General features: G+C 24.4%; 1 protein-coding gene across 1 annotated transcript; it reads right to left on the reverse strand.

Annotated features, from left to right (window-relative positions):
* Window positions 1-373: 373 nt before the first annotated feature.
* LOC129971730 (oocyte zinc finger protein XlCOF15-like) lies at window positions 374-10,404 on the reverse strand. Its single transcript, XM_056085707.1, has 3 exons — window positions 10,389-10,404; window positions 10,075-10,260; window positions 374-675 (listed from the first exon to the last, which is right to left on the reverse strand). Exons 1-3 carry the CDS (start codon window positions 10,402-10,404, stop codon window positions 374-376), a joined length of 504 nt encoding a protein of 167 aa, XP_055941682.1.
* Window positions 10,405-12,552: the final 2,148 nt, after the last annotated feature.

Here is a 12,552-nt window from a genome sequence, read left to right on the forward strand (position 1 = left end):
AAACAATTTTTTTCCTTTAAACTGAAGCGTAAAATGCTCTCGGTACAAAGTACTATGAAATAATAACAATAATAATAATAAAAAAAACCCACCAGTAATTAAAAATAAAACAACAAATTATATTTAAAAAAAATGCAAACTATTCAATATATTTGAAAAGAAAAAAAACTTGTAAAATTTACAAATGTATTCTTAACAAAAAAGAAAATATTGCATGCAACAACAACAACAAAAATACAACAAATCAATATTAAAAAATATTAATAAATGAATTATTTTATATTTCAATTAAGTTAGAAATAAAAGCATGCAAATAAGGTTGCATATGTTCAAGAGAGCACAAACCAAACATATCAGAAGAAAGAAAAACTGCTTAAGCATCAGAACTGGTATTGTCAGCAAAATGCTCGGCAAAATGTCTCAACATATCATTTTTTGTATAAAATCGATGAGAACAAACTTGGCATGGATATGGCAATTCTTTAGAATGAGATTTCATGTGGCTTAAAACATGATCTTTCCTATTAAATCTTTTATGGCAGACAACACAAACAAAAGGGCGCTCATTAGTATGAATGCGCTTATGCCTCTGCATATGGCCCTTGTGAGCTGTAGCATATGGGCAATATGGACAGAAACTCAACTTTTTACAGCTTTCCATTATTTCAAGATGACCTAAAATACAAGCAAAGTTGCAATAAATAAAATAAATTTCTGAACGATGGAAATCAGTATAAAAAATTACATCATAACAAATGCTACTTTAAAGATGTTAATTAATAAATTTTAAGGTGATTTTTTAAACATAATCAATTTTGAAAATTATTAATAGGACAAAAATTATAAATGAGAAACTATAAAAAAATCAGTCATGATTTTAAAACCTTCATGTTGAATTATAATGGCAATCACACAATAATTTTTTTGTGTTTTATGAGTGATATTTATATATGTTATCAATATCATATTGATCAACCATCAAAATTAAGAGGCATGTCACAATTATTACAAAGAAATTAATCAACAGACCGTCAACAATTTAATCAATCAATCGCAAGAAAACTGACAATATATATAAAGTTAGTTAAATTTGCTGTTTTTTTCTTAGTTTAAAGTATGAAATGAAAGGAAAAAAAAATCCCTAATTTTATCTAAATAAAATATTTTTAAAGTTACTTAATTCCCACTAAATAAATTATAGTTAAAAATATATAATTATAATATTAATTTTATAGTAGGCTAATTTATCACGACTATTAATACAATAATGGCATGCAAATATAATTAATAAAGAAATTAATTTTACAGATATTAAGAATGAGGTTAAAAAAATGCAAAAGAAATAAAAATAACTTCTTCTAAAATATGCAACTGTAGGTTGAGTCTGATATCCAGGTTAGAATTGCAACCTTTTTTAACCCCTCCATACAATACAATATAAAGGTATTTAAACCATGACAGATTAAACAAATATCAGCTCAACATACATAATAAGCCCTTAGAGGGAAGAAGGATCAATAATCATAAACTTTAATTGATATAATTATCTTAATTGTTGAATTTCACTTATCAGAAATATGACAGCCATTAAAAAGTTTTGAAAATCAATGTAAAATATATCAATGTATGAATGAAGTATGGAAAAAATGATGTGAAACATTCAGAGACAATTTACTTATGCAAATAAATCACAGAAAAGAAAAATCTGAAAAATAGCTGATAAATGCAATAGATATTTTGATGTCAAATCTCTTTCAGTGTTGTCAATTTTAATAGTTCAATAACTACTTTAAAAATAAATAAGAATTTTAAAAAACAAACAGAATCCTTAATTTTAATGAAATTCAGAAGAATGGCAATATGTATCTACAAAATGTCAAAATCCTCCAACTAATATTTTTTTAATTCTTTTGGAAATTCTGATAAAATTTAGCATATGTTATATATACAAAATGTAAACACATATTTTTTAAGCCGAGAAGAAAATTTGAAATTTTAAAATTTCCAATTTATTCCATCCCAGGACACATAACTTATGTACAAGCAAGAAGTGACAAGTCATATGTCAATGAAGAGATGTTTTGCATGACATAAGAGCAAAAGAGAGACCAAAATATTTTCCCCGAGCGATTTTATACTATGAAATTCTGACAGGGATTTCTTTGCACGTGTCAAATTAGGTAAGGGAATTTACGTATCTTTTAAAAGAATTTTTAAGGTTGACAGATTTTTATCTCTTTACTTGGTGTATGAAAGTGCTGATTAAAGCAGTTTTACAGAGCTTGTGTAGCAGTAATTAAATTTAAAAGGTGGAATTGGATCAGGAAATAAGAGAACATTTTAGAATGAAGTTAATATGAGTCAAATTAAGATAAAAATTAAGAAATTAAGATTTAAATTAGAATTTAGAATATCATTACATATATTTCTACATTTCAGTAAATGCATCAAATGGTACTATATTTCTTATAGCAAAAAATAATAAAAAAAATAGCAACTGAAATAATTATTCAATAATGAAAACACTTTTGCAAGAAGTCAGTCACCAATTTCTTTGTATAAACAGTTATTTTATTTAATGGTACAAGGAAAAAAATTCTACTATTATTAATATTTCATTAACAAAAAAATTTAGTTATTCTCACATCTAAATAACAAAGTTTTAGAATAACTTATTTTTAATTTATTAAATCCTACTGAATATACATAATTCATTGTTACCAATTCTATAAACAGTCAATCAACTTATTTCAAAATTTACAAATAAATTAATAATAAAAGTGGAATAATAACACAATTTGCAAATGAAAAGAACTAAGAAAATTATAAAAACATCTGTGCACTTGATTTTTTTTACTTCTTTTTATATTCAACATAATATACAGAAGAACAAAAATACAACATAAATTTATAATAAATGTTAATACTTAAAAAAAACTAGAATGGGCAACCACAATAAAAAAAAAATCCAAATTTACTTAGGAGGGAAAAAAATTAAGCAGAAATTCATTTTTGAGACTATTATTTGAAAACAAAACAATTATGAAATATTGACTTAGAAATAATAATAATAATCAACACTGAAATAGAGCTAATAATATAAGTTTTCCTAGATAAAATGATACAAAATAAAATATTCTAGAAACTAATTGTTAGAATAACTACTAAAGTAAAAAAGAGTATAATTTAAAAATTATTTCATTTGAATTCAATTTTTCAAAAAACTATTTTATTAATAAATATGAACAAAATTTCATAAGATAATGCAACACACAAAAAAAATCTACTGGTAAATTACAAACTTCTGACAAGATGTATTTCTCTATTAACAGTTGACAAGATTCTTAAAATGGGTAATCATATGAGCAGTAAGGTTTTCTTTGGCATGAAAGCTTTTGTTACAATGTGAACAAGAAAATGGCCGTTCTTTGGTGTGAATTCGAACATGCTTCTGCATATGACCTTTTTGTACAGTTGAATATGAACAATATAAACATGTATATGCTGTATGCTTAATTTCAGGACGATCGGGAAATGTTTTAAAGATCTTTTTAAAACCTAAAAAAATACAAACATAATAAGCAACAATATAATATTTGATACAAAGTAATATATAATAATTAACACACATATATAAATTGAAATTGTATTCATGACATTTAATAAAAAAATGCAACAGGAATTGATTGCATCTATGAACTTTAAATTTTTACAGAAAACACCAATGAAGCATATTCTTTCTAACTGGTAAATTAGATATGATAATGATGAAATGAATACAGAAACCCACCTGATCATAAAATTATCTGCAAATTTATATCATTACTAATATTGTAAAATTCTGATCAATTTCTTAAGTTGCAATTATAATAATAATACTTGGTTTAGGGCCATTCCCTTTATTTTATTTTTATGAGGCTCATGTATGATAAACCACTATTTCTATGAGGCAATTTTTAATATCAATTCAATGATTTTTAACCCCATTTTCCAGGCATTTCTCCCCTTAATATATATTAATTTCACTGCATGAACCATATAAAGCAAATACCACAACTGCCAAAGTGATTAATTTTCATTATTAATAAGATAACAATGAATATTTTGGACAATTTATAAGAAATAATTAATTTCATATTTAAAAATAGTAATACATAAAGAAGGCAGTTTTCATACCAACTACATAATACTAATACATACAGCTACTTGTTATTTTTAGCTTGTTGGTTCATTTAATTTTAAGATTAGCCTATAGCTATTGATTTTATCATATAAAAATTACATTGATCTTCAAATACTTAAAAATCAATCAACCCGAAAGACTGAGGAAGCAGAATTAAATAGTTATTCCTTTAAACAATGCATATGACAGAAATAAAAAAGATATGATATTCCATTACTACAATATTTGAAGGTCTTAGAAAATTCTTTATTTATACAACTCAACTATAAAAATTTAATTGAATTGGTATCACTACTTTTATATTTTAATAGTCTTAATATTTATGTTTACACTATTAGCTATTTTCCAACCTTTCCATACAATTCATTTTTGGAACTTTTCTACCACATTTATTTTTTATCTTCTGGAAATAAGTATCGCACAGATCTGATATTCTTATGACTCACAGTTGTTTTTCTCAATAATTTTCATAATAAGAATGTTTTGACTTTAATCATTTATTGTTACAAAAATTTAATAATAGAAACACTTTATTTCCCATCATAAATAAAGAAGAGATTGGATGAACAAATGAGCACATTTAAGTAAAGTCATTATTATAATTTATTACTTATAAAATGTAAGTTACATATTTCATATTGCAAAAACAAATAGACATGATATGATTTTTAATATGGGTTGTTTTGGTAATGTTAAATCAATTTAAGTAATTCAAAACAAAAATATTTGCAATCCAGACTTGAATTAATAAATAAGGATCAATGTAATAAGTTAATGAACAAATGAGCTGAGAAATAGAATAAATAAGGTTTGTAATAACAAAATAATATCTTTAAAAGCAAACCAAAAGGAAGAATAAATAAATAAAAGTGATGCAAAATTTTATGATAGTAAAAGACTAATACACTCTGATGATTAACCTCTGCAAGTTTTACATATGAAAGGAGAAGAGCACATATAAGATTTATCATACATACCTTAAATTTTTTTTATATGTAGAAAAGCAGATATTGTTTGAAGCATTTCATGGAAAGCAATTCAACTATAGTTGGTTCTTTTTTTTTTTTTTTTTTTTTTTTAATAAAATGATCTAATTTGGATAATTACTAAATATAAACCCGTCTAGCTCATGGCTCATTTTGCATTTAAAAATTATTCATACAATTATATTCAAAAATTATCCCAATTCATTATTAATTATTACTTCATTCAAAAATTTATAAGTCAAAATATAATTATTACTTCATTCAAAAATTTATAAGTCAAAATAGTTAACAAATAGAAAAATAAAAATTTGTAAATAATATTTATATATCCATTTTACAGTTTCAATTAGAGACATATAAACTACAGAGGGGAAAAAAATCTAAATTTCATTTGAAGTTAACAAATTTATTAAATATCATAAGTTAAGACTTTATAATTCACAACTACATAAACATATATGTAACACAACATAATTCTATACCCTTGCAACTACAATCTTAAGAGTGATCGAGTAGTTTCAAGAACATGAAATGGAAGACAAATCATACTTCCTGACAGCAATGATGTGCCTTGGTCCTTGCTGGCCTATCAGTATAAAGATTCAATTGGTTAATAAAGAATTTAATGAAAATTGATCAGTAGGTTAGCAAGTCTATCAGGCAGAACTGCTCTTGTATGTTAGAAAATTTAACTTTGAAAAAAGTATCTTGATAGAAAGAATTTGAAGGATACATATATATGTACACAAAAACAATTTACAGTGAAATTTTGTAGAAATATAATAATCTCATCTGCTTTTCCCAAATAAGTTTTATACATTTGAATGACAGACTTTTATGATTACTTAATAAAACAAGCAAAATTTTGAATAATGTTTTTTATTTATTATGCTAATTATTTTAAACAACATTTTTAAAAGTAAAATAGTGAAACTGATAATTTTAGAAAATTTAAAAGAAAACCATCTTCATTATCAGATAAAATCTTTATTCTTAAAATGGGTTATTATATGAGTAGTAAGATTTTCTTTTGCGTAGAAGCATTTAAAACAATGTGTGCACATAAATGGCCGTTCTTTGGTATGTATTCGAACATGCTTCTGCATATGAGACTTATGGGTTGTTGAATATGAACAAGATGAACATGCATAAGCTGTTTTCCTTATTTCTGGATGATAAGGATCTGCTTTAAATAGCTTTCTGAAACCTGAAAATTACAAACAATAATTAATGAAAGTTTTGATTAAAAAGTGTCACAAAATATCATGCTGACATTTAACTTATGAGAAAATAAAATAAAATAAAGAAATGTTTTCTTGTGCAAAGCTAAATTTAAATGTTGCATAAATCAGCATGAACAGTTTTCAAATTTAACCTGCACTAAATATTTCAAAATAACAATTTCTAGCACTGATATAAAATATTCTATTTCTCATTTTCATATACGGTAGAATATATATTTTTCGTAATTCAGCAATAACAAATGTCAAAAGTGAAAATCATTTGAAAATGAAAGAAATTGGGGAATGAAGCAGATAAAAGAATTAAAATAATAATTTTTTCTATAATTCTTTAAAAAACGGGTTGAATAATGAATTAACATATATTTTGATAAAAATTACAATTATTAAAATTTATAAACATGAATATTTCCAAATGCAAAGCAATAACATAAAAAATATATATACATTTAAAAAAACATTTAAGTACAATTTTTATGAATGAAAATTAAATGAATTTTCTAAATCTTCAAAGCTATTATAGTCTTCAAGAGCATCACATATTTTAGATGTAGGCAGCCATGCAACAACTTTACTCTGAGATTGTTCCATTAGAGATTGATCAAAGCGTCAATAATTTTCTTTAAATGTAAACAACAAATACGAAGCAGGAGAAAAAATGCAACGAATAATTGTTACTCTACTGCGATTTTCACATTTTGAACAGAAACTTAAGATTATATTGAATGTAAGATCATAATTAGTGTAAGATTAGATTAGATTATTTTGCTCATTTTCATACAACTATCATTTAATTTAATAATTATGCATAAAATAGGATTCAGTACCGATGCAAATCTTACCAACTAATCTTTATTTGAATAATTAATCAATGCAATACATTCTGCTTTAAAAAAAACATATCTTAAAAGATAAGTCATATAAACTAAATGCAAACTGATATTGCTTATTCTTCATTTCCATGAAAGTAGTTAAAATTGCAAAATTTTTATTTTTGTTTACAGGAACAAATAAAATGAAAATTGAACTGCAATAATTATTTTATGAAAAAGAACAGCAAAGAACTCAGAGACAAAGAAAAAGATACTCCTAACAATCTTTTAAAATTAACATCTAATGAGGTATTATGATGAGGCATCATAAGGTAAATTAAATTATAAGCTTTAAAAAAAATTACAAATATCAGTTTTGCACATTTTGATGAAAATTTATTACCTCTTAAATAATGCGAAAAAGAAATTTTTTTATATTACAATAATGCAGTTAAAATAACAGGCATGAAAACAGAGAAGAAAATGACTATTTTAGTATATAAAAGAGCCCTGCATTAAAAAAAAAAAATCAAGCTAAGAAGTGAAATGAAACAATAATATATTTGTTGAGCCATTAAAATTTCAAAAGATTGTTGTAAATTTTGGAAATTCAATTTAATATGAAGTACATTGTTATACAAATAAGTAACAAATTATGAGAAATGGTTTACATACACAATGTTTACAGTAAAATTTAATTTAATGTGAAGTACATTTTTATGCAAATAAGTAAAAAATTATGAGACAACTTCACAAAAATTAAAGTTATGGATAAAGCACAAATACCGAGAAACAATAAAGGATGAATACAATATAGGAGAAGGTAATTTGCTAAAAATTCTATATTGTCTAAAAATAATTGAAAGGGACAATATTACAAAATAAACAAACAGATGTATTTGAATAATGTTATCAATTTATCAGATATTAATCAATTTAAAAATGTTTAAGGCCTGCATAAAGCATTGTTTTAGAGAAAAACAAACCTTAAAAAATTTAATTTGACCTAAAAAGAAACAATGTAGTTAACAAAATATTCATAAGCAACATGTAAAATATAACAGATTTATTATTAGAAACATAAGGTAATTTTTAAAAATTACTTTATAATTTATTATTAGTTAAATAACGTTAAGAATGAATTAAACATTGATTTAATATGACATTTTTTTTCTGGCACTGAATCAATAACTGTCCAAAAGATAACTTACATCATGAGCAAGCTGCATAATTTACAGTTATATTAGGAAAAGAAAAGCAGAGGGGAAAAAAAAAAAAAAAAAAAAAAAAACCACTCTATCATCATTAATTTAAATGTAGAATGAATTTAACAAAATAGAAAATAAAATGTTCCTAAAAGTTTAACAATGGCTAGAGAGGGTTGATGTATGGTAACTGAAACATATAATACTTAGTAAATAATAATAATTAGTAATAATCTTTTCAAGCAGCTAATTAATATAACCTGATAAATTTTTTAAAAATTTAATTTATTTAGTTCCTTGCATTGAAAGGTTAGTGACAGAATTCTAAAATGTAATAACCTATTAATTAATCACATTTCTTTTAAAATACAATGTTTTAGAAAAAAGTTCAGGAGAAAATATAATTGGAGAGTATAATTTCTAAATCTAGAACTAGCATCTTATCATAAAAAGCATCTGACATATAGAAATAAATCTTAAAGTACAAATTTTGTAATAGTAGTAAGTTTTTTAACTAATTAAGTTTCAGAAATTTTGCTAATGATAATAAAGTAGATTCATCTAGAACAAACATTTTTAGAATAATTCAAAATACTACTTTTGAATGAACAATAAAAAGGAAAATTGTCAGACCTGTCCACTAAGAGGTAAAGGGGAACAAATGAATTTCTGAATCTATATAATTTACAGGGAGGTTATAATTGAAGTTCCACTTTGAAATGGTTATAAAAAGAAAACTACTGGACAAAATGTTATCAAACTTGGTAATAGTTTAAAAAAGGTCATGAAAATTTCTTTTCGGCAAAAAAAAAAAAAAAAAAAAAATCACTATTAGGGGAGAAATGGCATTGTATGCAATATTGTTAAGTAAATTAGTGTATGAAGGAAGGCATTGGTTTAAATCGATTTAAAAGGTGTTTAATCATTTCTAAAACTTGTTACAAAGCATGTTTAATGTGACACCCATCATTTTCTGAAAGCAAGTTAAAATGCATTACTGCATTCTCAAAAGTAGTCTTAGCATATTATGTCAGTGTCAGTTACTGCATTCTCAACAGTAGTTTTAGCATATTATGTCAGAGTATTGCATCTTTCAATTCCGCCAGATTCCTGAGATTATCACCATAAACTGTGTTTTTTGACATAACACACATCGAACATGCTTTGCAAATGCATTTCACAAATGATTAAACATATTTTAAACAGATGTCTTCATGTCCTATTTTGTCTAACAATATTGCATACAGCACACCTCCCCTGGTGGTGAGTTTTTGAACTTTTTTTACAAGAAAAGAAATTTTTATTTTCTCCTTTAAACTATTACCAACTTTGATAACATTTGGTCCAGTAGTTTTCCTTTTATGATCATTTGAAAGTGGAATTATAACCACCCTGTACATATAATATATATTAACATAGTGCCAATCTCAATACTTTGTGAAAGCAGTTTAAATAGCTTGTAGAAGAATTTGAAACACATTCACAAAATTTTGGTCTATCCAACAGTATACACAATTACAGACACAGCATAAAAATACCACACAATACACTTTTAACCTAGTACATCATGAGTGGTAAAATGCTTTAACATATTCTGCTTTGTCGAGAAACCTTTATTACAAATTGTGCATTTAAATGGACGTTCACCAGTGTGGACTCGAAAATGAACAAGAAGATTAGCTTTCTGACTGAACTTTTTATGACATACTGAACATGTAAACATGCGAAATTGAAACTGTTTATTTTCTTCCACTATAAGCTGGACAGATGATGTTCCCGATTTTGAATGAAATGCCATGAAAGGGGAATCTTGAATAGCAGACAACCCAAGATCTAAAAATAATAAGCATGACTTAATTTACATTTTTTAAGTCATTTATTTTAAAGATCATAAAATTATAAAAGAAAATTTTCATATCTTAAATAACAATCAATGCAATTTTCAGACAGAAAATACTTACCCTTAATGCCTAACATTGTTACCAACTTATAATTTTTTATTTTTATTTATCATAGATTTAAAAAAAATAATTATTTCTATAAAAAATGTTGTATTATGAAGTTTAATATCATGAAAACATTCTATCAGATAAAATATTACCTATAACAACTGCTATCTATAAAAAAAAATAGATATCTTATTTAAAAAAGATTCAAATACTTAATTTCACAGTATGTCAAATGCTGTTTTAATATATTGAATAAAAAAACGTGAAACAAATTTATGATCAAATTATGACAACCATGTTAAAACATTTTATTTGAAAAGAATTACTGAATAATTTTTTCAGACTGTTTAATGCAATAAAATTCTAGAAAAGTAAAAATAAATTAACCTATGAATTGAATATAAATTTTATTTTATTACATAGAAATATTTAGAGGGGGAGGAAAAAAAAAACATTGATGAAACTTTCTTATGCTTTTTAGTCCCTGGAAAGCATTTGCACTAGTAATAAAAGTACAAATAACTTTCTCTGCTCAATTTTTCTAAGGGAAATGAATAGCTAAAAGAATAACAAACATGGTTAAAAATATCATGTTTACTGTCAGATGAGCAAGTGTCCCAAAAATATGAGAAATTTGCAATTGACACTATAAATCTTTTCCTAAAAAAAAAAGGTTAGGTATAATAAAATAACATGAAACATTTCATAAGAACTTAGCAATTTCTTTAGCATGTTACTGTATATTTTAATTTATAGTACATAATTTTCTCTGGAAAACTAGATAGCTATAGTCATAATTTACAACAATGTGGTAAAAATTTAATACATCTATAACATATAGTTCTTTCATACAACCATGGGCAATTTTTTTTCCTAAATATCAATTCACCAATACAAATAAAAGCATAAATTAGAAAATCTAACAAAATAATCAACTCAAAAAATTTGTCCAAATTTTTTAAAAAGATTAGTTAATGTTAAAATATAGCTAAAACATTTTATACAAAAAAAAAAAAAAAATCGATGAAGCACAGACCTTTTTATTAGAAAGCAGGAGTTAAAGCATTGAAAGCACAGAAATCTTGAGACATGAAATTTCTTTTATAATTTAGTAATTGTTTCCCATTTTAATTCAACATGTATGCTGGGAGACAAATTCCACTAAAGAGAAATACATAAATATGAAAAAATTGTTACAAATACATTTCAGTGAAATTCTTATTTCTGGTATGGTCATATTGATGAGAGTAATGTGGTGGAGTTCTTCATCAGTATGGGAACCAAAACAATAATAAAATTGATGGAGCTGTTTACATCAATAGTCATCATTTTGCTTTCTGGTCTTCCTTGTTAATAGTCAGACTTTCAAGACTGTAGCCAAAAGTTGATTTCAAACATAAAATTCTATGAAGACTAATTGACACTAGGTTAACCTTTTTACATGTACATTTTATACAAATACATTTCTGTAATGAACAATTAATAATTCACAAACAAAAACAAAGCCAAATAAAAGTATAATTACAGTTTTTGTATACTTTATTCAACTATTTTAATCCTTTCAAGCAGAACGAATCCACAAAATCTTATTTTAAACTAATAATTTTTTAAAAATGTAGTTATATAAAATGTATTAAGAAATTTATTCCTTGTCTTTACTATTAATTAAAAAAAAATTCAATATTCTTTATTTTCCCATGCTTGAGAAACTAACAAATTCAATGCCTAGATGTATTTTTTAATACTCTTTTAGAAAATAACAGACAGACAATAAAAAAAAAGGTGTAAATTAGTACGTATCGAAATTTTTCACAAAAATTTCAGGAGAACATGAGGACAACTTATAAATATAATTTTTTCCCTTTATAACCTCTTTTTTTCCATTAGAACTATTTGTATTTTTTCAATTTCAGTCAATTTTTATAAAACATAACAAATTTTTAAAATATCATAAATTCAAACGAAAATTAATATTTTTTTTACGACAATATATAAACATTGCTCTAAAGTGTAATAGACAGTCTAATTTCATGTCATTCTTTTTATTTCGTTAAACTGTACATTTTTTCAGTTGAAACTGTAAAGAAAATTACAGTGTTGTTAATTAACAGAATTATTCTGAAACTACTAAAAGTTATAGATTTAATAAATATGAAGAAGCAAGTCATATAAAATA

The sequence above is a fragment of the Argiope bruennichi genome, chromosome 6 (assembly GCF_947563725.1).
Source record: "Argiope bruennichi chromosome 6, qqArgBrue1.1, whole genome shotgun sequence".
NCBI classification, from domain to species: domain Eukaryota; kingdom Metazoa; phylum Arthropoda; class Arachnida; order Araneae; family Araneidae; genus Argiope; species Argiope bruennichi.